Source organism: Carcharodon carcharias, chromosome 2 (genome assembly GCF_017639515.1).
Source record: "Carcharodon carcharias isolate sCarCar2 chromosome 2, sCarCar2.pri, whole genome shotgun sequence".
In the NCBI taxonomy this organism is placed as follows: Eukaryota; Metazoa; Chordata; class Chondrichthyes; order Lamniformes; family Lamnidae; genus Carcharodon; species Carcharodon carcharias.
In genome coordinates this window covers 43,014,073-43,040,482 of record NC_054468.1, presented here as the reverse complement: position 1 = coordinate 43,040,482, position 26,410 = coordinate 43,014,073, and the positions used below count along the sequence as shown (strand labels likewise).

The 26,410-nt window shown below is 38.8% G+C and overlaps 1 protein-coding gene across 4 annotated transcripts in view; it reads right to left on the bottom strand.

Moving 5' to 3' along the window:
* LOC121271722 (arf-GAP with coiled-coil, ANK repeat and PH domain-containing protein 2-like) overlaps positions 1-26,410 on the bottom strand; it is a 229,908-nt gene that overhangs the window by 108,100 nt on the left and 95,398 nt on the right. For all 4 annotated transcript variants that reach the window (XM_041177912.1, XM_041177922.1, XM_041177940.1 and 1 more), the window contains exon 7: positions 5,614-5,658. In XM_041177912.1, coding sequence (XP_041033846.1) covers positions 5,614-5,658 — 45 coding nt within the window. The remainder of the gene's footprint in view (positions 1-5,613; positions 5,659-26,410) is intronic.

Below are 26,410 nucleotides of genomic sequence, written 5' to 3'. Positions count from 1 at the left end.
CAGATACTGAAGCAGTCCATGTCGAAATGCAGCAAGGCCTGGACAACATCCAGGTAATGACCATCTCCAAAAAGAGAGAATCTAACCATCACCCCTTGGAATTCAGTGGCACTACCACTGCTGAATCCTCCACTATCAACATCATGGGGTTAACATTGACTAGAAACGGGACTGGACTAGCCATACAAATAGTGTGGCTACAAGAGCAGGTCAGAGGCTAATAACTCACCTCCTGACTCCCCAAAGCATGTGTTAGAAAAATAGATTCTGTAATGCTTCAAAACTATTTTATTAAAAAGCATTGCATTGGTTATCCCAAAAAAAGACTACAAGGCACAAATCAGGAATGTGATGGGATACACTCAACTTACCTGGATGAGTGCAGCTTCAACAACACTCAAGAAGCTTAACATCATTCAGGAGAAAGCAGCCCGCTTGATTGGCACCCTGTCCACAAATATTCACTGCCTCCACCACCGACCAACGATGGCTGTAGTGTGCACGAATCTACAAGATGCACTGTAGGAACTCACCAAGGCTCCTTAGGCAGCATCTTACAAACCCACAACCATTACCATCTAGAAGAATAAGAGCAGCAGACACATGGGAACACCATCACCTCAAGGTTTCCCTCCAAGTCACTCACCATCCTGACTTGAAAGTATATTGCTGTTCCTTCACTGTCACTGGGTCAAAATCCTGAAACTCCCTCCCTAATAGCACTGTAGGTGTACCCACACCACAGGGACTGCAGCAGTTCAAGGCGGCAGCTCACCACCAACTTCTCAAGGACAATTAGGGACGGGCAATAAATGTTGGCCTAGCTAGGGATGCCCACATCCCATAAATGAATTTTAAAAAAGATTCTATAGTTAGGGGACTAGATGCCACTTTTTGCATTTGTGATGTTTGAATTCGATTCCCAGGGTAAAGGAACTCACGGGGAGGAGTGGCAAAATTCCATAGGAATGAAAGACACGCAGCATAAAGTCATGGTTCATGTTGGAACCATAGAAGTATATACAAAATCTTGCAGAAAGTGTTCAAGGAGTGAGGCACTAGATTGAAAAAGAAATTAATGGTCACCTCCAGAATGCTTTACATGCCACCCTTGGATAGATTAAGAAAGAGAAGACTATCAACAAATTTTATTAACATAGCGCCTTTAACGGAGCAAAGCAAGAATGAGAATTTTAAATTGAAGATATCAGAAGACCTGAAGCAAATTTGAAGTCAGCAAGCACAGAGGTAAAGGGTAAAGGATTCTAGAAGTAGGTTAAATAACAGATAGCATAAACTCTGATGAGCTCAAGTTCATTGGTGGAGGACAGGGGATCAGACTTTGAACATCGGAATAGTCAAGTCTGTGGATGGCAAAAATGCAAATACCATAAGTAACAAAGGCAGGACAGGTGTTGAGTTGCAGCTGTGAAATGTGGGTATTCCTGGATGTCAACGCGATCCAGGACAAACAAGTTTGCACAAAATGTAAGCAGTGAGAGGAATTCTGGATCAGGACTACCGATCTGGAAGCTGAACTGCAGACACTGCATAACATCAGGGAGGGGGAGAAATACCTGGACACCTTGTACCAGAAGATAGTCATACCTCTTAGAATAGGGTCATCAGTTTTGGTCAGTGGTGAAGGACAGGAGGGTGTGAGCATGAGTGAGGCAAGTCAAAGGAATGTGCAGTCTGTAATGGAGGAGCCTCAGACTTTGCAACTATCAAACAGGTTTGAGGTGCTGGCAACCTGTGTGAATGATAGCAAGTTAGGCAGGATGGACGAGCAGACTGCCCATGGCACCATGATGCAGGAAGCCATTCAAGTAGGGGGAGCAAAAAGGAATGTAGTGGTAGTAGAGGAGTGTAGTCAGAGGGATAGCCACTGTTCTCTGCAGCCAAGAGCGAGAATCCAGAAGGCTGTGCTGTCTGCCCTGTGCCAGGGTTCAGGATATCTGCTCAGGGCTGGAGAGGAACTTGCAGTGGGAAGGAGAGGATTCAGTTGTCGTGGTCCACGTAGGTGCCAATGACATAGGTACAACTCGGAAAGAAGTCCTGCATACAGAGTATGAGGAGCTAGGCACTAAATTTAAAAGCAGAACCTTAAAGGTAACAATCTCTGGATTATTACCTGAGCCACATGCAGATTGCATAGGGTAAATAAAATTTAGAGAGATGTGTGGGAGAAGTGGGTTCCGGTTTGGGGGCACTGGCACCAGAAGTAGGGGCTATACCATTGGGATGGTCTACACCCGAACCATGCTTGGACCAATGTCGTAGCGAGCCGCATAACTAGGGAAGTAGAGAGGGATTTAAACTAAATAGTCGGGGCAAGGGATCAAATTTGGGAAGAAGTGGTCAATCAAGGAGTAGAGACAAGGCAAGAGAGAAAGGTACTAATATGGGAAATGATCAACAGACCGTGACAGTAAAGGACAGAGTACAATCCTAACACTAAATCAATAGATAAGGCTGGAGCTTACAAAAATAATGAAAGGACTAAACTAAAGGCTCTGTATGTGAATGCACGCAGCATTCAAAACAAAACGGATGAAGTGATAGAGCAAATTGAAATAAATAAGTATGATCTGATAGCCATTACAGTGACACGGCTGCAGGATGACATAGATTGAGGTCTGAATATTCAAAGGTACATGACATTTAGGAAGAACATGAAGGTAGGAAAAGGTGGAGAGGTAGCTCCATTAATTAAAGATGGTATTAGCACAATGGAGAGGAATGACCTAAGTTCAGGAAACCAGGATATAGAAGCGATTTGGGTAGAGATGGGAAATGATAAGTCACAAGGGAAATCACTTGTGGGAGTTGTATACAGGCCCCTTAAGAGTAACAACACAATAGAACAGCGTCTAAAGGAAGAAATATGGGGAACTTGTCAGAACGGTATGGTGATAATCATGGGGGATTTTAATCTGCATATAGCCTGGAAAAATCAGGTGGGCAAAGGTACCGTAGATGAGGAATTCACAGAATGTTTTCGGGATAGTTTGTTAAAACAGCACATTCTGGAGCCAACAAGAGAGCAGGCTATACTTAACCCGGCATTGCGCAATAAGATAAGATTAATTAATAGCCTCATAGTGAAGGCATCTCTAGGTTGCAGCAGTCATAGAATGATTGAGTTTTATATTCAGTTGGAGGGAGAGGAGTGATTCCAAGACTAGTATTTTAAACTTAAATAAGGGCAATTATGAGGGCATGAAAGCAGAGCTAGCTAAAGTGAACTGGCAAATTAGGTTAAGTGATAAGTCCATAGAGGTGCAGTGGTAGACATTTAAGGGATTTCAGAATACACAGAATAGCTACATACCAACAAAAAAGAAAAATTCCAAGGGGAGGACCCGTGGTTCACTAAAAAAGTTAAAAATAGTATCAAACGTAAAGAGAAAGCGTATAATTGTGCAAAGCTGGATGGCAGGTCAGAAGATTGGACAGAATATAAAAAACAGCAGAGAATGACAAAGGTTAAGGAGGGAAAAATTAAGAGTACGAGAGAAAGGTAGCTAGAAATATGAAGACAGACTGTAAGAGTTTCTACAGATATTTAAAATGGAGAAGAGTTAAATTGTGCATTGCTCCTATAGAAAGTGAGTCTGGGGAATTAGTAATGGAAAATGAGGAAATGACAGATAAATTGAACAGGTATTTTGTATCCTCTATAGTGAAGACTGATGCAAGTATCATCCCAGAAATAGCTGTAAGTTAGGAAATGGAAGGGAGGGAGGGAGGAACTCAAGGGAATTACAATCACCAGGGCAGTGGGTACTGAGCAAATTGCTGAAAAGTCCCTAGGTCCTGATGGACTTCATCCTGGGGTCTTGAAAGAAATGGCGAGTGAGATAGTTGATGTGTTGGTTTTAATCTTCCAAAATTCCCTAGATTCAGGGAAGGTACCATTAGGTTGGAAAATAGCAAATGTAACTTCGCGATTCAAAAAAGGAGGGGGGCAGAAAGCAGGAAACTGTAGGCCAGTTAGCTTACCATCTGTCACAGGGAAAATGTTAGAGGTTATTATTATTAAAGATGTTATTGCAAGGTGCTTAGAAAAGTTTAAGGCAATCAGGAAGAGTCAATATAGGTTTGTGAAAGAGAAATCATGTTTAACCAAGTTATTGGAGTTAGTTGAAGGAGTCACATGTGCTGTGGATAAAGGAACCGGTAGATGTGCCGTACTTAGATTTCCAGACTGCATTTGATAAGGTGCCACATCAAAGGTTATTGCAAAAAATAAAAGCTTATAATATGGGGGTAACATATTGGTATGGATAGAAGATCGGCTAGCTAACAGGAAACAGGAGGCATAAATGGGTTTTTTCTGATTAGCAAGATGTATTGTATGGTGTGCTGGGGCCTCAACTTTTTACAACTCATTTAAATGACTTGGATGAAGGGACAGAAGGTATAGTTGTTAAATTTGCCGATGACACAAAGATAGGCAGGAAAGTAAGTTGTAAAGAGGACATAAGGAAGCTACAAAGGGATATAGAAGGTTAATTACGTGGGCAAAGATCTGGAAAATAGAGTATAATGTGGGAAAATGTAAAATTGTCAATTTTGGCAGTAAGAATAAATGAGAAGCATATTATCTAAATGATGAGGGTTTGCAGGGCTCTGAGACGCAGAGGGATCTGGGTATCCTAGTGCATGAATCGCAAAAGGTTAGTGTGCAGGTACAGCAAACAATTCACAAAACAAAAAATTATCATTTATTGCGAGGGAAATTGAATACAAAAGTAGGGAAGTTATGCTTCAGTTATACAGGGTATTTGAGGGAGAGAGTCTTTGAATATTTTTAAGACAGAGGTAGATAGGTTCTCAAAAAGCAAGGGGGTGAAAGGTTATCAGGGGTGGGTGGGAATGTGGAGTTAAGGTTACAATCAGATCAGCCATGATCTTATTGAATGGCAGAGAGGCCTACTCCTGCTCCTAATTCATATGTTCATATTTATGGAAGTTAGGAAGTACACCTGATTCAAATGTTATTGCAACAAGTGTAAATAGAGCAGGTTTAAATTTATCTGTTAGTAACATTTTAGAACACCCTGCAATACCATAATAGAGAGAAGTCTGACTGTTCCATAGAAACAAACACGGTTTTTAGGAGAATGCAAGTCTTCAAAACAAAACAAACTTTTATAAGCAGCTGCAGTTTTCATAACACAACTTCAATATTAAGTTTACTTTATTGGAAGTCTACTTAAACAAAATAGGTTAAAATGCCAGTGCATTGTTATTTTACAAAGCAGCTGACATAAATGATTAAAATTCCACTGCAAACATTCGTCTCAATGTTGTGTAAGAACGATTGCTTACGATACATACATTTTGAACATGACTCCTTTAAAAGGTCAGAGTTCAAATTTAAAAGTTTATATTTTTTTTTAAAACATGGTCAAGACATTGAAGCAACTGTGTCAATTCAAATCAAAAAACTGTACTGAACATAAATTCATCATGGCTACATGACATGCATATTAAACAATCAGCACAAGAGCAAAAATGGCATCCAATGAGGCTATCTAAACAGGCTTAAGGATAATAAAAATAAAAATCACCAGCCAAATGACTTTTAAGAGGACAAAAGCTTACCGATTTTAAAACCTCAGATCTTCTCTTGGACTGAAGGACATTGATCTGATATGGAACAAAAAAGTACAAATACTGTATTAACATTTGATGCATTAGTTGTTTATGCTATCTTTGTTAGCGTAGATCTATGAACATAAAGTAGCCCAAACAGGGAAAAAAAGCTCAAACTAGTTGCTCGAAATGCTTTACTTAAGTATAGAATGCAAGATTATAAAAGATTCCTTCATTACCCAATTTGAGACTAAACTAAACAAAGGTGAATTGATCTTCATTTCAGTCAAATCCTGAAATTCATCCCAGCTTGTATCATAATTATTGTATAATACAACTCGGGAGTGAATTTCAGGATTTTTCTCCCTCTATATGTGTACCCCCCCCAACACATATTTAAAGCAAATTCTAATAGCGTGATTTGTAAATAATGGAACTTTTCTACATAAAGCTGCTTCCATTTTCGTTATAGCGCAATCCCTGCACATGCATCAAGAATCTCACTGTATTGGGCATGCTCAGTCTGATTTTTAATAAACATACCATCATTTTGCTCGCAGCCTCTCTCAACCCCTTGCTCCCTCCTGACCCCCTCAATCATTGTTGACAAGTCAGTTCTACTAACAAATGGTAGAAAAACATTATCCTGGTTTAAAGGCAATCCAGAATGCCTGCTTCCTTCTTTTCTCTTATCCATTTTTTAAGCAATAGGATCTGCCTCATGATGCTGCTGTTCTGATTGTAAAAACAAACGAAGGAAAGTGAAGCACAAAATGTCAATCTCTTTTGGTGCTCATTCTTTTTGTTTGAAATTTCAAAAGGTGCCAGTGTTCATCATCAACATCTTCAGATTGGGACCTGCTCAAATTCACTGGACTAAATCCACAGCATATATATGTGTGCGACTGAATTAAACACCTGAACTGAAAGGATCACCAAACCAAGAAAAGTAAGACTTATCCCAGTTTTTTACCACCACAAAAGCACAAATAACCACATCAAATACAAAAACAACTGTGCCCAACGAGAAAATTGTTCAATAAGGAAATAGACAATAATGAATAACTTTTGATTGGAAATAAACTTGGCAGTACTTGAGCTCCCTACTGACTGGAAGAAAACCCTTCAGAATGCTATCAGAATAGATAGGGACAAGTTATTAAAAATGCAAATCCAACTCCCTTTTACAGGCACATAAGAACATAACTTGAACATTAACTCAGTAAAATCAAAGCATTATATTTTTATTTAGTAGGAATTATCTGTTCTGGGGGGCTCAATATTTCTCACTTCATTTCGAGATCTGAGATTTCTGGTTCTAGTGATCAGTCTCTCAAAGTTAGACAGGAACAACTATGAAAGGTTAAAGGTTTCCTTGTTCCAGTCCTACTCCGGCTTGTTCTATTGTTGGTGACATCTTTTGATGATCTGTTTCTATCACTGCTTGTTTGTCCCTACAACCACACCAACCCCCTCCACTTCTCTCTCTCTCTCTCCCCCCCCCCCCAAACCAGCTTATATTTCAACTCTTTCTTGGACTCGAACTCAAGTTCTGTCGAAGGGTCATGAGGACTCGAAACGTCAACTCTTTGCTTCTCCGCCGATGCTGCCAGACCTGCTGAGTTTTTCCAGGTAATTCTGTTTTTGTTTTGGATTTCTAGCATCCGCAGTTTTTTTGTTTTTATGAAAGGTTAAAGAGTAGCTTGAGAATAGCTCAACAAGGGCCTGACTTGGCATCAGTAGGTCCAAGGATCAGAAGGTGCTTATTTTGCTGCTTGTTGGGTTGACTGAGATCTTAGAACCAAAGATGGGCCAACTAATCTCATTCTCCTTCTCTATCATTAACATGTCAATTCAACATCTATAGCAGATGGTTTACCTTTTTCATGGAAACTGTTTTTATTTTTCCCAAGTGGTTTGGCCTTAACTGGAAAAAGTATTTGAATTAAGTTCAACAACCAATCACAATCAGCTGATTCCATTCTTCATTTTGTACCTGTTAACACAACCTCAAATATTTACTTCTATCACCACTACCATGGTTTCTGTCCTCCCTTGTCTGTTGTTAGCACTGCATATGTCCACCATCTTGCCCCTCCCATTCCTCAAACTTGGTTCCTATTACGTTGAATGGGCCTCAGCCAAAGCACAGCCTAAGTCTATATCACATGTCCTACTCCCTCACCCACTCTGTGGTCAATAAGTTCCTCTTTTGTTTTTAACAGCACTGATTACATTACAGTCTATTTATACCAGAATAAGCCATTTTCCCAGATCCAGCTGTGTTGGAGTAGGGGTGGGGAGAGATAGGATATGTGGACTGAAGGGATAGGAAGCAGCACAAGAACAAGCAAAGGGAAGTGATGAGAGTGATGGGGTCTTGGGAAGGGGCAAGGGACAGGTAAAAGAAGTGCAACATCACTCAATGGATGTTGCTCTCTGTGCCGAAGCCAGGTTGGAGAGGGAGACCCCCAGAGAGTGAGAAAGATTTAATCGAATGGATTTAAAAGTTTTTGTTCAACATGTCTGTAAGATAGTGTAAACTGTTCCGTGTCTGTGCTGATAGGTTGCTTTTTAGTGAACATGAAATTTGAGCTGAAGAAATTCAGTACAATTCACTAGCTGAAAAAAAATCCCATTTGCAAAATAAATTGGAGGAAGACTTTGGACTTCCATTTTCCTTATCTTTAGAGCCACTGTGCAGGCACTATTTCCTCAGACAGGAACTACTCTGCACTCTTCACTGTTTTTTGCTGATTGATGATGAGATCAGCATTTTTGGTGGTATGCTTGGAAGTGAAGATAAATCAGGTCACAGAGCAAAAATAAAATACAATAAAGCAGAAGACAGAAAGAACAAACAGAGAGGAAGAATAGAGTTTATAGTAAGAAAACAGAATTGAGAACTCAAATGCCAAGATTTAAGGACGAAAGGAAAAAGAAAATGCTGAGCAAAGAGGAAAACAAAACGAAAAGCTGTGAACAGTAGGAATAACAAATTATAAACTATTAGTTTGAATACAAGACTGCATTTTTACTGCTACTTTTGTACCAATGCAAAGCAATTTCAAATGCACATTGATATCAAAGCCTAAGTGTATAACTTTAGAATCAGGTCATGATCTGATTCAAAAAAGCACTTAAGATGTTAGATTCACTGCAGGAGACCATCTCATCCCACTGAGGCTTGGCAACAGAAGTAATATAATTTTAGTCCAGGACTGCTGTATTGCATATGTACATTTGGGCAATTTGATTAACTACAGTTTCTTCCGTTTAACTACTTAAAACTCTCAAAAACAATATTGGGTAAACTTACAGAGTACTCAACTATTTTAGAAAAAGGCTGCTGCTTCAGAGCAAAAAGTACAAGATCAAGGGATAAAAATCAGAAAACAAGCAGAAGGCCCTGGCCTACCAATGAACAACATCATGGGAAAGCTGACATATTTGAAGAGATTGGAATATACTGATTAGTCAAGAATCTTTTGCTTTTACAATCAATGAAACTTCAACATAGAACTTTTGCAAATATTCTGTCAATCATCCATCATTACTGCAACAGAAAACAGCATGAACAATTGCTTATACTGCTCCTCTAAGGTTTGCACTCATTTTCTGCTGACATTGAAAGAACCCCTGCAGAAATTCCGGCATTTTCCCTCAATTTGATTATGGTGTACAATAGACTTGCTTATTTGATTAAGACTGTTGGTTATTTCATCTCACTAAGCTAACAGTTCTGTGCTTAATATATCCATTTTCGATGTAAATTACATGTTCTTACCTCCATTTTACTAAATATTTTCCCCTATTTGTAAAGTAATTCATGACTAATTATGGAGACTCAAACAGTAATGATCAATGTTTCTGATTTTGTATGGTCCACCACCAGGTGGCAATAATAAAGCTGCTCTTAAAAGCAACAACCTCAAGTAATCTTACCACACACATCATCTATTCCAAATGGAGAGACTTTTCTTGCAAAGCATAAGTGTTTTGCCAAAATAATTTAAAATAGTTGCATATGTAGTTGATGATAATTCCTTTCAAGAGATGCTTTCCTGTTCCAGTTATCCACTGCAAGATCAGTGATAAACTTTTTCTGCTGGTTACCCCTAAACACATTTCAAACAACTTTACCATCCTCCCCTCTTCAAACCTTTCCGCACTACACTCACAGAAGGTAGGTAAACAACCTGCTCCCAAGACTCTGACAACTGAGGTTTAGTAACCAATAATCCTCATATAGATGACTTTTATAACTATGCGAGTTTTTAGCCTGAAAAAGATGAAAATTCCTTTTGAAATTCATAAACACAATAACAAGTGCTATAGCTGGGGTAATATACCAAGATGTTTTTCTCTTCAATACCATAATCAAAATCAGAAACTTGCAATGTGGTATATTGGTGGTAACAAGCCCTCATTTGACCACGTGGTCCAGCACATTAGAGAACTGTCCAACTTTAACTTTGTATTAATTGGTCTTTCTTCTCACCACTCCAGCCTCACATTGAGGGTTGTGCTGCATCGGAGAGCCAGAAGCTGATGAGTGGTGGCTCAGTGATAAGAGATGAGAGCCAAGAGGAAACAGGTTTCAAGAGTCAATATTGAGTGGCTCGATTATCTGGCTCTATAATTTATACCTGTACCACCTGTGGCAAAGACTGTCACTCGAAAATAGAAACTTCTCACTCGAAAATAGAAACTCCTCCATGTTCAGTATGAAAAAGTGACTGAACTACTCTGGCACTGTTTTTCATGATAAAAGGCTGCCATAATGCTCAGGCAAAGCTCATATTCATGATCTCCCACATTGCAACTTTCTGGCCCAAATTCATACTCCCACACGCAACAGATGCCAATCACTTCCACATGGAACGGGTGGGAAAATATCCTTAGGGTGCCTTCCGCTGACTGAACTGAAAACAGTACCGAGGTCTGAGAATATATTTACCCAGCACAAAAGCAGCAAAATTCAGAAGTGCCACTTTTGTCACAAGGCACATTTCTTTCATAAATTATAGAAGCTGTAACAAAAAAAAAGCTCTATGGCTCTCATCAACAGCTTAAAATAAAGGCATAATTACTAAATTAATCGCTCAAACAACATTCTATGAAATAACACTCCTCTCATCAGGTCTGTTTCATATAGCAGGTTTATGCTGATTGTATCACAGATACAATGTGGTCAAATACAAGGTATGATAACAATACTGTTATCAGAGCGAAATTTAAAAGTGGAATGGTATTCTATAATTATCAAAATCCACTTATTAATAGAAAAGGGAATGGGGGAAAAATGGTTAAGGCCCATTTTTTGGGCATTATTACCAACAACAATGCAACTGAGCCATGAGGTACAAGATTTGCCCTAAATTTAGCTTAACGGTGCTAAATTTAGTAGGCCTGGTATAATTCTGGAAACAGGGATTTACATATATATCAGTATGAGACCCCTTATGTACATATGAAGCCAATTTTAGGCAGGTGCCAGGGGCACCTGAAAAATCAGCTAACCCAACAAGTGGTCAGATGTACTTCAGGAGCCCATATGGTGCAGGAGACAGCACTTTGGGCTGCTGAGTGATTGAAAACAGGCATAGGACTATCCAATTTCTCCTTATAAAGTTTTCAGAAAGCACATACATACATTAATAAACTCATTGCAACATAAGAATACCATCCTAAACAATAGTGGGTATCAGTTTCAAATATCAGCTAGAACTTTTATTTTGGCAACACCTCAATGTTGAAAATGCCATTTCTTATAAATATCATTTTCATGGGGTATTATCACAAATCCATGTCAAAATTACTGATCCTCAAAATTAAGACTTCCGCATTATTAAGTTGTAGCACCTGATGATACAAAACATCATAAAATTCGATATCAGAAGATATACAGTTGGTGGAAATGACTTCACACACCCGGGAATTTTGGATGAAACTGCTAGATGCAAAACAGCATTTCTAAATGATAACTCACCAACAGGTAATGTATACTGATTTTCTACAGCTACAATTGTTTAAAAATGCTAAAATTTCTTTATAATGCTACAACAGTGAGATCTTCCAAAACTTGAAAATCCAGCAATAAATGTCCTGACTGCTCCCCAAAATATTCTCACTTTTTACTTTGTATTCCTGTAGTAAAATAGAATCATTTTCAGTGGCTTCTGCAAGGTTTACCATTCTATTAAAGTAAGAAGATCGATGCGTATGTCAAAAATTAAGTAGGAAAGACCATTACAGAATAGTGTTTAAAAAAGAAACCCCGTATATTAAATCAAGGTACCTTCTGACAAAAACCAATACGTTACGTTATCTAACAGAATGGATTAGCATCTACATGCCACAAATCAATTTTCTATGGCAGTATTCAAATAAATAAAGTTTGCAGCTAGTGACGCGTGCATAAAAGTCTCATGCACAAATTCCGAAGGAGTTCAGAGATTTCTTTCTTTTTAGAAAAAAAAATGTCAAATTGCATTGAATAGTTGTAGATGATAAAGGCATTTTGGACTACGCTATGCAAGGAAATGGCAAACAGCCTCGGGAGGTTGTACAGTCTAATTGAAAGGATGCAAAGGTATAAACGGTGCAGTATGTCAGGAAAGAAACTGAATGATGGGACCACACTCCTTTGTGTTTTCAGTATGCTAATTTAAAGACTTTGGTGAACAAAATGATTTTGAAGTATGAAAAAAGATGTATACTGGAGCAATGGGAAAAAAATAAGGATGTATGTGATTTCATCAACTTTGCTTCCTGTTTTCACCCTTCTCTCACCTTCACATGATCCATCACCTACTGTTCCCTTCTCACCTTCATATGGTCCATTTGCTATTCTTCCTTTCCTCATCTTCACTTTCCTTCCTCAACTTCTCTGATTCCATTTCTGAAAACAGGCTATTGTCAAAAAATCCGGATTTACCTTATCCTGGAGCGGAGGCTGGGAAATACAAGTCATAGCATGCCCCAGGAGTTTTCACACATGAAACAATTTGGAGCAGGCAACGCATGCACAGCCCAGCGTTTACAATTCTTCCGGGGGGGGGGGGGGGGGGGGGGGGGGGGGGGGGGGGGGGGGGGGGGGGGGCACGGGCCCAGTGCACCTGCGTAAGAAGAAAATGGTGCGCAAAACCCCAATCATGTGACCAAGGAGTTGGGCAACATAGTCAAAGAGTCCCAAACAGGGAACGGCAAGAGAGGACAGGAAGAGGTCCCAAAAGTAATCCTGGAGAGGGGACAGGGCGAGGTCCCAGTTAAACAGAAGGAATCGGGGGAGAAGCCACCAGTAGGAAGAGACTACTGGTAAGAGGAGCAAGGATGAGGTTCCAAGTAATAAAAGGGTTGCAGTTGACAGACAAAGTAGCAAGAGCTCGGGAGAAGCCCCGGAGATCCAAGAAGGCAGCAGAAGGTTGTTGATTCCATGCTGTGGGCTGTTGGGGCAAAAGTACCCCTTTGGAGTAGTAGTGTTCTGCTCGGCCCAGCCAAAGAACTGAAGGTGTGCTTGAGAGTTTCTGCTGGAGTGTAGACTCTGGAATCCAGGGGAACAGAGCCTCAGGAGACACGAATAAAACCCTGCGAGATGAGCCATCATTGAGGCAGTCCAAGTCTGAGTGACAAAACAAAAACAAAATTATCTGGAAAAACTCAGTAGGTCTGGCAGCATCGGCGGAGAAGAAAAGAGTTGACGTTTCGACTCCACATGACCCTTCGACAGAACTTGAGTGAATCCAAGAAAGGGGTGAAATATATTTATTTATTTATATAAATATATTTCACCCCTTTCTTGGATTCAGTCAAGTTCTGTCGAAGGGTCATGAGGACTTGAAAGGTCAACTCTTTTCTTCTCCGCCGATGCTGCCAGACCTGCTGAGTTTTTCCAGGTAATTCTGTTTTTGTTTTGGATTTCCAGCATCCGCAGTTTTTTTGTTTTTATCAAGTCTGAGTGACTTTTGGAGAGAATTCCAAGGCTAGGTCTTCTAAGGGGAAGATTGGAATCCCTCGTGAGACAGAAAGAGTTTCAACTGAATTGGTTGACTCATGGTAGTTACTGACGTCTGCTGAGAAAACAGTGATTGCATTTGTCATTTAATGTGCAGTATGGATGTTAGATCACAGTTTGCTTGTTAATTCACATTTACCTCATAATATACCTGAATGTTAGAGAAAAATATAGTGTAAATTGTTTTATCTGTCTGACTTTGTACAGTAAAGTTTATTCTGTTGTTCAAAAATCATGGAATCTTCTGCCTTTATTCTCTCAGCAAGTGTCTTGAATCTCAAACTTTGTCTACTTTAAAAAAAAGTTACTGGCCCCTAACTGGACCACACCAAAAACCTGGAGGGGGAGTGCTGTCTGATCAAGAATATAACATAAATTTGGGACTTCTGCGGGATTTCAAATCCATGGGCAAATATGAGTGCTGGTACTTGCTGAGGTTAGGTAGGGTTAGTCCATGGTCCATTTTACCACTCATTGAAAAGCAGAATGGCTTTGTCAATTGCTATGACCTTTCTGCAGAGGGAAGATTTATTCCTGAGTGATTTGCAACAATTAGCCAAGGCTAGGTTAATGGCACTAGCAGAGGAGTTAGAGCTAAAATTAAAAGCAGGGGCTAAGAAAGCAGACATAGTTGAGGTAATAGCACAGCATTTGGAATTAGATGAGAGAAAGTCTGACACAGGTACAACCAAACTTGAAATTCAGTTACAGATGAAAAAGCTCAAACTAGAAAAAAGGAAAACGATAGAGCGAAAGAAATGGAAAGGCAAAACCTTGAGTTGGATTCCAGAGAGAGAAAGAAATTAAAATGTATGAACTGACTAAAGAAAAGCTTAGTCTACATGGTTTAAGAGAAGCTGTTCCAGTAAATAGGAATAATTGAAAGTTGCGATATAGCAGCCCAAAGAAATTGAAGTAAATCATGAGAATGATTGAAAAAAAACTGGTAACTAGATTAGCAAGTATAAAAATTCTACTAAATGGAAAAAACAAGAATAAAAAATAAAATAAATAAACAAAGAAATAAACATTATCTAACAGTGTCTAACTAAAAAATGTTCTTAAATATAATAAAATCATCCTATAAAGTGACAACAAAGTCTATCACAAGAACATTGTCCAACAAACTGATGAAGTAAAACCCATATATAGGTAACAAATACTCGTACGTAATAATACCAGATCTTACTATACTAGCAATAAAATGGAGGTCTATCCAAATGAATGAACACAGCAATTCCTGTTACACATATCAATGTAATCTGAGCTCAGATAAAAAATTTGAAGTTCACATCATCATATCAGAATGACCAGTTTAGATTTGTGCACAATAGACAAAGAATATGATTACCATAAGTCTGTAATAGAATCGTTACTACAATTATAGTTATTGAGAGCCTGAGTAGCAATTGAGACAGAAAAGTCGATGGTACTGATTGAAGAGTCACGATATGGCTAATAGATGAATAAAGTGCTTAAATAAACTAGATCATGCAGAGACCTTTGACTTAAATGTCTAAAGCATTGCTATTGACTGGGACTTTGTTCTGAATTGATTACCAATGGAAGGAATAAATTTTATAATGGGTAATGATTTGGCAGGTTTGAAATTCTTAACATATTATGACCCAGCAGTTGGCAAAGCTGAGTTATTTAAAAATCCCAGAGGGAAACTTTATACAACTGTCATAACCTATATTTCAAGTAGTATGGTTGTGATGCAGCTCTAAATTCAACAATCAGACCACCAGTTCTCGATAGGATTTTATATCAAACTACGAGACATTTATTAATTTACACAAGTTAAATATATACACATGGCTACAAATTACTACTATCATAACTTTTAACAAATTCCCAAATGAATCTACACTAAGGCAACAGCAACCCAAAGGCTTCAAGCAGACATCAGGCACAGCATTTTCATCTTACAAATTCAATATGAGGCTCCTTTCCCTTTGGATCCTTTGTAGATACAGTGGTAGGCTTACAGGGTTCGATGTTACATTGCCTCTGCTCTGCACACAAAACTGCCCTCTGTTATACCTAGCACATCTCATTGAATGTAAGTTCTCATTGTATCACCAGCCCCTTTGAACTCCACCTCTTCTAACAATAAAACCCCTTTCATCGTACCAATTTTATTAGTAATATAAATATTGCTTGGTCTCTGCTAGCTAGGATCCAGATTTCACTCCCCTTCTTGAATGCTCTATTCAACAAAATGCAAATGCACTCTACCTCTCTTACTTCTCAGAGCTAGTATACATCAAAGCACCCAGACCAGCTGGCTTTAATCCAATTAATACCCACCCACAGACTAACCCTCTATTTTTTAAAAAAAATTCAATAATATTATACACATTAATAGCTTCATAACATAGCATCCCCATGGTTGAGACACAGCCAGTTGAGGCGAGAGAAACAGAGATTTTGCAGGAGGAACATCTTGGATTTTTTCCTGATTGCGCAGTAGTTAGACCCCAAGCTTGCAAGGCTAGACAGGGGGAAGTGGAAGAACCACTAGCCCAGGACCAAGAAAAGTTAGTATGAAAAACACAATAATATGTGAAGAATTGGGCTTCATAAGGAAAAACTGATCAGTGAAGATAACTAACTTTCACGCACGCAAGATGAGTTTGCTAATGAAAAATGAGGACTAATGAAAACACTGGAATGTCGGTCACAGAAAATATAACACTTGAATGAGAACTTGCAATGTCTCAATGAAGAACTTGTAGAAGCAAATTCTACAAAGATAGATCTTCAATTAAAATTTGATAAATATCAAGTTATCAGAAGCCTCTAAGTATCATGAAAAACACATTGAACAGGAAAAAGAATTGCTAATGAATCAGAACAGTTGGTTAATTTTAAAAAAATTATTCTGTTATGACACAGCAGTTGGTAAAGGCTGAGTTGTTTAAATCCCAGAAGGAAACTTGAACAACTGTCATAACCTATATTTTCAATTGGTATATTTCAGATGCAGTTCTGAATTCAGGAATAAGACCACTGAACCTCAAGAGGTTTTTTTTTTATAAAGCCAAATTAAACATTTATTAATGTAACAACAAATTAAACACATACACATCTACAAATTACTACCATAATAACTTTTAAACAAATCCCCAGGAAAAGCACGTTTGACCTTATGAATTCAAAATAAGATTCCTTGCAATTTGGTTCCTTTGCAGACACAGTTGTAGGCTTACAGGTTGGTTAGATCTTAAATATCTCTAACTTATACACACAAACTCCTTTCTGTTTATATTTAGCTTTTCCTTTGAATGTAAATTTTCCATTGTATCACTCGGCTGCTAATGTTACATCTCCTAACAATAATATCCTTTCATTCCACCAATTTTATTAGTACACTGAAAAATAAACACATTGCTTGGCGTCTCCCAGCTAGGTGCAAGATTTTACTCCCACTCGAGTCCTTTATTCAACAAATGCAAATGTACACTTTACCTTTTATCCTCCTGTTTACCCAATTAACATCTCAAAACTACTATACATCAAAGCCACCCAGACTAATTGGTTTAATCCAATTAAGGCAGACACAGTCAAACACATAGGCACAACCCCACTACAATTCCATTTAAAAAATAATTTCCAATAACATTATAGACAATTTCTCTTAAGGCCAGCAATTGTTGACCATCCCTAATTGCCCTTGAATCTAGTGGCTTGCTAGGCCATTTCAGGGGACAGTTAAGATTCAACCACGTTATTCTGCATCTGGAGTCACATGTAGGCCATACCAAGTATGTACGGCAGATTTCCTTACCTAAAGGACATCAATGAATGATAGTTTCATGATCACCATTACTAAAACTAGCTTTACATTACAGGGCCTCTGGCTTACTAGTGCCATGACATTACCACTACGCCATTGTCTCCCCATGAGAATTAAGTAATACAGAATTAAAAACTAAGACTGACGAACTGTGGCAACTTATGTTGTGAAAACAGCAATGAAATTCTTGAACTCCAATGCAATCTGAGGAACAAGAAAGATGAGATGCGCAGCTTGGAAGAGCAGATCCAGACTTTAGAAGCAGCTAAGGAAAATTTTAAGAAACAAATTGAGGATTTAACAAGTGATTTGAAAGAGTCTAAGGAGTAGCCAATAATCATGGAAGGAAAATTCCAGAAGGAACTGAATGTCCACGTGAATTTGTTAAGCTTGTATAAGGGTTCCATGGATGACTCTGAAATAAATACAACTGAAATCACCAGAGTAGCTGCTGAATTGAATGAGAAGATTAATAACCTTGGAAAAAAATAGAAAATAATAGAGTAAACAAATATTTGATTGAAATTGTGAAAGAAATGGAGATGAAGGTTCCATTTTTCAAGCATCAGAAGAACGTGACGTGCAGAAGGCTGTGACACATTTCTTGTATACTCTAGAAAATGACCTGAGTATAGAAAAACTGCCTTTGTGGAGCTTTATTCATCTGATCAAAACAATGAAACAACAAAAACAGTTATGGAGGAAGTGAATAAGATCATTTTGAAGCTATTGTCAATCAGGCATACATGGTTTCCGTAACAACTTAAAAGGACTCATTGAAGACATGTTTCTGTTAACAGAGATGGGTAAGAAAAACCCTTTTTTCTGTATTAAAGCTGAGAAACCTATGTGGAAGTCATTTGTAGCATACAGCGTAACTAATATGCATCCATATGTGAAGAGAAGACTGCCAGAGTATTGATTTGCAGTTGCACTAGCAAAGTAGAAAACCCATGGTACAAAATAGAACTACAAGCTGGTCAAGATATTTCTAAAGAAAACTTTAGATGATTATGGAAAATAAAACATGTAATTGTTGGTGCTCTGTCCAGAGTTTAAACAAAGGGTGTAAGAGAAAAGGCAGGTTCTGAGTTATGATAATTCTATGATGCTTAAATCCTGCTAATCCTGTTATATGCACTGCATTTTGATTTGATTAACCCTTTATAAAATTATAATAGAATGTGTGTAATTATGAAAAATGGGAAGGGTGCATGTACAGTAAGTAATAAGCTATTTATTATAAATTTATGATGGTAAGCACTTCTTGTAAAGAAACTATAAAGCCAGGTATATCTTCGTGTTGGTGAAGATTTCTTTCTTCCAGGGTGATGGTATCAAGAGATCTCGACTGACTTGATTCTGGAGCAGAGGCCAGGAACTACAAATCCCAGAAAGCCCAGAGTTTCAGCACAGGCATGGGCCAGCAGCAGGCGACACAGGGGAGTCCAGCGTTTATAGTTCTTCTGGCCAAAGACACAAAAACAGCACATGTGCGTAAAAAGAAAACAGCGCAAAAACCTTGATCATGTGGCCAAGGAACAGGACATCATAATCAAAGCGTCACGGACAGGGAGAGGTCCCAGTTAAACAGAAAAAAACCAGGGGAGGAGCCACCAGCAGTAAGAGACCACTAGTAGGAACCACCAGGAAGAGGAGCAAGAGACACGGCTCCAAGCAGTAAAAGGACTGCAGCTGGCAGATTTTAAGTAGAGAGAGCTTGGGACAAACCCTAGAAATCGAAGGCAACAGACGGTTTGTGATTCCGTGCTGTGGGCCGTTGGGGCAAAGGTACCCCTCTGGAGCAGTAATGTTCTGCTCTGTGCAGCCAAAGAGCTGAAGTTGGGCTTGTGAATTGGTGCTAGAGTTCAGACTCGGGAATTCAGCGGAATGGTGCCTCGGAAGATTAGATTGGAACCCCGCAAAGTGAGCCATTGTTGAGGCAATTCAAGTCAGAATGACTTATTATGCAGTGTGGTATGTTTGACCAGTTTGCCTGGTAATTCACATGTACCTTATAGTAACCCTGAATGTTAGCGTATAAGATATTGTAAATTGTTTTATCTTTCTGACCACGTATAGTAAAGTTTATTTTGTTTGTTCAAAAACTGTGGAATCTTGCGACTTTATTCTCTTAGTAAGTGTCTTGAATCTCAAACTTTGTCTACTTTAAACAAAAGTTATTGGTCCCTAACCAGGTTGTACCAAAAGCTTGGGGTGTCTGGTCCAGGATCATAACATTATAAATATTCACTGTAAGCCCACCCACTCCCACAGCTACCTCGACTACACTTTCTCCTCATGCCTTGCTTCCTGTAAAGACGCAATTTTATGCTCCCAGTTTCTCCATCTCCCACATCTCTTGGCGCAACCGCCCATAACGCACTTCTGATATGCCCTCCCTTTATCTCAACTGAGGATTCTGCCACCACTCCCCCACCCACTGTAGTTAACAGGGCCCTCAGCCATGTACATCCAATTTGTTCGACTTCTGTTCTCACCCCTTCCCCTCCCTTTCAGAGCCATGTTGGGGTTCCCCTTGTCCTCACCTTCCACCTCACTAGCCTCCATATTCAAAAGGTTACCCTCTGCTATTTTCACAACTTCCAGCATGCCACCACCAAACACTTCTTCCCCATCTCTTTCAACATTCTGAAGGAACCATTCCCTCCCTAAAGCTGTGTCCGCTCTTCAAGCCACACCCAAAACACCCTCCTTTTCCCAAGGCACCTTTCCATTTAAGCACAGCAGACACAACAATGCCCTTTTACCTCCTCTGCTCATTGTCCAAGACCCCAAATACTCTTTCCAGGGGAAAATGCAATTTACGTGTACTTTTTTCAATTTAGTATACTGCATTTGCTGTTCACAATGTAATCTGGTCTACATGAGTGTCACGAAGCTATTAATTTATATAATATCCTGGAAAATATTTTTCTTTTAAAATAAGGTTTAGTCTGCGGCTGTGTCTTAATTGGATTAAAGTCAACTAGTCTGGATGTTTTGATGGGTATTGGTTTTGATGTACAAGGGAGATAGCGTGCATTTGCATTTTTTGAATGGAGCATTCAAGAATGGGGTGAAAACTGACGTCTTTCTAGCAGCTACCAAGCAATATGTTTACATGACTAATAAAGTGAAAGGGGTTTTATTGTTAGAGAGGTTTAGTTCAGAGGTTGTTGATACAATGAGAATCAACATTCAATGGAGCTGCTAGGTATAACTTCAGTAGTTTTCGGGTGTGCAGAGCAGAGACAATGTGAGATCTAAAGGCAGCTGCAAGCCTCCAACTGGCTCCACAGGAACCAAGTGAAAGGACATCATTTTGAATTCAAACGGTGAAAATGCTTTGCCTGATGTTTGGTTAAGTCTATGGGTTGCTGTTGCCTTAATGGAGATTAGTTTGGGAATTTGTTAATAGTTATGATAGCAGTAATTGTAGCCATGTGCATATCTATTTTAACCTGTGTAACTTAATAAAATGTTTCCTTTAGTTTAATGTAAAGCCTCGAGAACTGGTGGTCTGATTCCTGAACTTAGAGTCACATCTCAAACATAACACTTAAAATTATAGGTTATGACAGTTGCTTAAAGTTTCCCTCTGGGATTTTTAAATAACTCCGCTTTACCAACTGCATCGGTCATAACAGGAAGGAGACTAAACCTAGATCAGGTGACCGCTTTGCTGAACACCTCCGTTCAACCTTGAGCTTCGGGTCAACTGTCATTTTAATTCTCCACCTTGCTCTCATGCTGACTTCTGTCCTTGAACTCCTGCAACATTCCTATGAAGCTGAATGCAAGCACCAGGAACAACGTTCCATCTTTCAATTAGGCACTTTGCAGCCTTTCGGATTCAATATAGGGTTCAACAATTCCATTTATTTTTTCACAGGGCAATAGCATCAGTGGCTGGCCAGCATTTATTGCCCATTCCTAATCCCCCTTGAGAAGGTGGTGCTGAGCTACCTTCTTGAACTGCTGCAGGCCATGTGGTGTAGGGTACACCCACAGTGTTGTTTGGAAGGCAGTTCCAGGGTTTTGACCCAGCAACAGTGAAGGAACTGTGATATAGTTCCAAGTCAGGGTGGCGTGTGGCTGAGAGAGCTTGCAGGTGGTAGCATTCCCATGCATCTCCTGCCCTCATCTTTTCTGGTGGTAGAGGTCACAGGTTTGGAAGCTGCTGTTAAAGGAGCCTTACTGAGTTGCTGCAATGTAAATTGTAGATGGTACACACTGCTGCCGTTGTGCTTCTGTAATGGAGGGAGTGAACTTTGAAGGTGGTGTATGGGGTGCTGATCAAACAGGCTGCTTTGTCCTGGATGGTGTGAACCTTCTTGTGTGTTATTGAAGCTGCACTCATCCAGGCAAGGGGGAGTATTCCATCACACTCCTGACATGTGCCTTGTAGATGGTGGACAGACTTTAAGGAGTCAGGAGGTGAGCTACTCACCACAGTGTATGTGAATATATATAAAAAATAAAAATATATAAATGAATTTAAAAAAATAAAAATGGATGGTCCAGTTCAGTTTCTGCACAGCATGTTTAGAGGGAGAATTCAGTGATGGTAATGCCATTGAATGTCAAGACTATAATCTCTGTCCCCATCTTGTTTCCTTATTTCTTTGCAGATAGCGAGTTTACTCTCCTTTTTGCTTTTGGAAAGCAGCTGTTCATCATTCTGTCATTCACATCTCCTCCAGGCACATCTTTTACCTCTTTACTCTGCAAATTATCATTCCTTTTGGCCTTGCATCACAAACCCTTTTGTTGTTTAAAATAAGAGAGTTATACAGACTCAAAATATTAACTCTGTTTCTCCCTGCACAGATGCTGTCAGACTTGCTGAGTTTTTCCAGCATTTTCTGTCTTTATTTCAGATTTCCAGCATCTGCAGTATTTTGCTTTTATCTTTTGTTTAATCTCTCTTATTTTCCTCCCTATCACAGACCTTCCGTTGTTCTTTTTCTGCCTTTTAAGTTACTTAAAACCTATAACTTTGACCTTTCATTAGAACCGGGAAAAGGTAGCAATGGCCTGATATGTTAACTCTGTTTCGCTCTCCACATGCACTGTCTGAACTGAGTATTCTCAACATTTTCTGCTTTTCATATTCTCATATTTCTAGCATCTGCAGCATTTTGCTTTTGTATTATATGGATGTATCTGACTACATTTTTGGAATACACATTTAGGAAAGATACACAGCAAACTTTTTCATTTATTTTTAGGAAACTTCATTAATACACTAATAACGTTGGATTAGTGTTATTTAGGGCATTTCAAAAAGAGCAGAGATCAAGTACATGAAGAAAGTAATATAAAACAGTATTAGATAACCTGATATCACATGATCAAATTTTGCCATGTATTATACTAGGTAATCAGGTATTAAGTGTAAATACCATATACACTGGACTAAAAATTTTATTAGTGTAACACTCATGGTACAACGGTCATGGCACATGCAAATCATGGGAACCTGCTTGGAACAGGAAAACTAATTTTGTTTTGAAATACTTAAATTCTTAAAATTATGTCAAGTTAGAAGCAGAAACAAAAACATGTTGTACAGCAATGCTCCATTCTGAGAATTTAATTGATTGAGCATTTCCTTTGTTGTTTAAGGCACTGAATGAAGATCTGACCTATATCGTCATATATTCCAGCTGAGAGGCAATCATCAGGAGAGAGGTCTCCTCTTGCCAAGTGTTGGTGAGGACGTTGATCTGGAACAAATCTAGAATTAAAAGGAGCCAAAGACTACACTACAATTGGTAATAAAATCAACTGGATATTAGTCAGTAATTTAAATGAGTTAATTGCTTGGAACTGGTACCAGATACCTATTTCAAGTTTACTTATGCTCCATGTCTAGTTTGAACTCCTACTTTATAATCTACGAACTTAAAAGGATGAGTCTCCAATTTAGTAAAACTTGGGAGTTTAAATTACTGAGATTATGGTCTTCTTGATTACTCAAATTAGCTTAACTGGTATTTTTATTTGGAGATAATGCTTGCACTTCCACACTCACTCCTTCCCTTGTCTCTTGTCAAGAAAACAAGAAATTGTAATATTTTTCATCTCCTAATATCGCAGTCATTTTTCTTATGTACTGGATATATCACAGCAGGTGAAGACCACAGAAGCTGATAGAAAGGCAACAGCTCGTAGCTTTGTAGCTGGGGAAAAAGTGTTAGTTTTGTTGCCAGTATCAGGAAAACCATCAAAAACCAGATTTAGTGGGCCTTACCAAATTGATAAGAAATTAAGTGAAGTGAATTATTTGGCAAGAACTCCAAATAGAAGAAAAACCCAAAAAGGTATGTCATATAAATATGCTCAAAAAGTACTTTGATAAAGAGGATAGCCAATAGATAGTATTAGTTATTGAAGGGGGCAAGACAGGTGGTGAGAGCAGTTAATAAAGCATATAGTATCCTGGGCTTTATTAATAGGGGCATAGAGTACAAGAGCAAGGAGGTTATGCTGAATTTATATAAGACACTCGTTGGACCTCAGCTGGAGTACTGTGTACAGTTCTGGGCACCACATTATAGGAAGGATGTGAGAAAGTGGATTACAAGAATGATTCCAGGGATGAGAAACTTCAGTTACAAAGATAGATTGGAGAGGTTGGGACTGCTCTCCTTGCAGAGAAGGCTAAGAGGAGACTTGATAGAGATGTTCAAAATCATGAGGGGACAAAGTAGACAAAAGTAGATAGGGAGAAGCTGTTCCCGCTCGTAAAAGGATCAAGAACGAGGAGACATGGATTTAAAATGATTTGTAAAAGAAGCAAGTGTGATGAGAGAAAAAAACTTGTTCACACAAGTGGTTCACGTCTGGAATGCACTGTCTGGAAGTGTGGTAGAGGTAAGTTCATTCAAGAGGGCATTAGATGATTATTTGAATAGAAACAATGTACGGGGGTGCAGGGAAAAGGCAGGGCAATGGCACTCGGTCATAATGCTCATTTGGAGAGCCAATGCAGACATGATGGGCCAAATGGCCTCCTTCTGTGCCATTAAAATTCTGTGAATCAGGAAAAGGAAACAAGGATGAATGATTCTGAAACTGATTTTCCTCGGATTCAATTTGGCTATGAGGAAGTGCTTAAGAATTTGAAGGAAACACTGAGTTACCTTCCAGATAAGAATCAAACTGACTTGCGAGGTATTGCAGTCACATAGAACTATCTGTGGGGATAAATTGGGAAAAATAAAGGTAGCTGTACATAATGCAGAGGTGGGGAATTCTAACATCCTTATAGGTTGAATCCAGTAAAATTATCAGAAGTGCAAAAATAAATTGTATTTATGCTGAAGAATGACATTATTGAGTGCAGTTGCAGCAATTGGAGTTCACCTATTATGGATGGTACCAAAGCCAGATGGAACACGCAGATTGTGTGTGGTTTATCAAAAGGTGAATGCAGTGACGAAAGTAGATTCATACCATACTTTCACGTTTGGAAAACTGCATTGAGAAAATGGGACAAAGTTCATTACAAAGATTGACTTGCTGAAAGGTATTGGTAAGTACCTCTATTGGAAAGGGCGAAAGAGGTTTCAGCTTTTGTAACACCAGGTGGGCTCTGTTAGTTCAAAGTCATGCTGTTTGGTATGAAAGGTGCACCAGCAGCCTTTCAGAGACTAACAAATAAAGTTATTGCTGGATTGAGTCACTGTGCTGTGTACTTTGATGATTTGGTAGTATTCAGTCAAACATGGGAGGAGCCTTACAGCATCTGGGAGAACTATTCGATCATCTGCAAGAAGCTAATTTGGTGATGAACTTGGCTGAGTGAAGTTGTGAAAGCACAGGACACATATTTAGGCCATACTATTGGACATGGTAAGATTGGCCCACAAGATGCAAAAATAAAGGTGATTAAGGAGTTCCCAGTGCCTTTAACAAAAAAGGAAATTTTATGATTTCTGGGCATGATGGGTTTTTATAGGAACTTCATGCCAAATTTTAGCAGCGTGGTTGCTCCACTGCCTGAACTTTTAAAAAAGAACAAGAAGTTTAACTGGACATCAGAGTGCCAAAATGCATTCAAAAATCTGAAAACTGTGTTGACAACAGGGTAAGTTTTAGCGACACCGAATTATGCCAAGCAGTTTAAATTAGCTGTTGATGCATGTGATGTGGTTATTGTTGCAGGAAGGAGACACAGGTATTGAAAAGCCTGTGTGATATTTTTCAAAGAAGTTAAATATCTATTAATAGAAATACTCCACTGCTGAGAAAGGAAACACTGAATTTGCATTGAACTGGCATATTGAATTTATGTTACCAATAGTTCATTGGAAACAGTTGTATAAACTGACCATAACCCATTAAGATTTTTGGAAAAGTTTTGAAACTGGAAGGCTCGACTGTTTAGATGGAGTCTGTTGTTACAGCCATTTAACTTGCAACTTATGCATGTCGCTGGACGAGAAAACCTAATTGCGGGTGCATTATCAAGGGTTTAAGCCATAAAGAAGATTGGACGTGTGATACCTGGGAAAAGAACTGAAATGAACTCTATTTTTACGGAAACCTTGCATATATGATGTTAATGCCTGCATATTATAATGTAATAGTGGATAGAGATAAGTTGTAATTCATAGGAAAAGGTTGAGAAAATGAACTTGCCATTTTGAATTGTGATGGTTCATTTTCTAAAAAAAGGCGGTGGGGGTGTCATGTCAATAAAACAAGAAATTATAATTTTTTCATCTGTTAAAATTACTGTCATTTTTCTTATGTACTGGAAGACAGGCGGTTGGGGTAATTGGAGTAAGAGCCAGAGTCACTGCACAAATCTAAAACCAACAGTGAGAAGTGGTTTTGATACACTAATAAACCAAGAGGAGCTTCAGAGTTTTACATAAAGCAATAACAGGAGTGTTTTTGAATTGAGTTGTTTTAGTTCAGAGGGGGATATATGCAAGTTGTAAAAGGTGAAAGTAAGGAAAAGATAGGGTAAT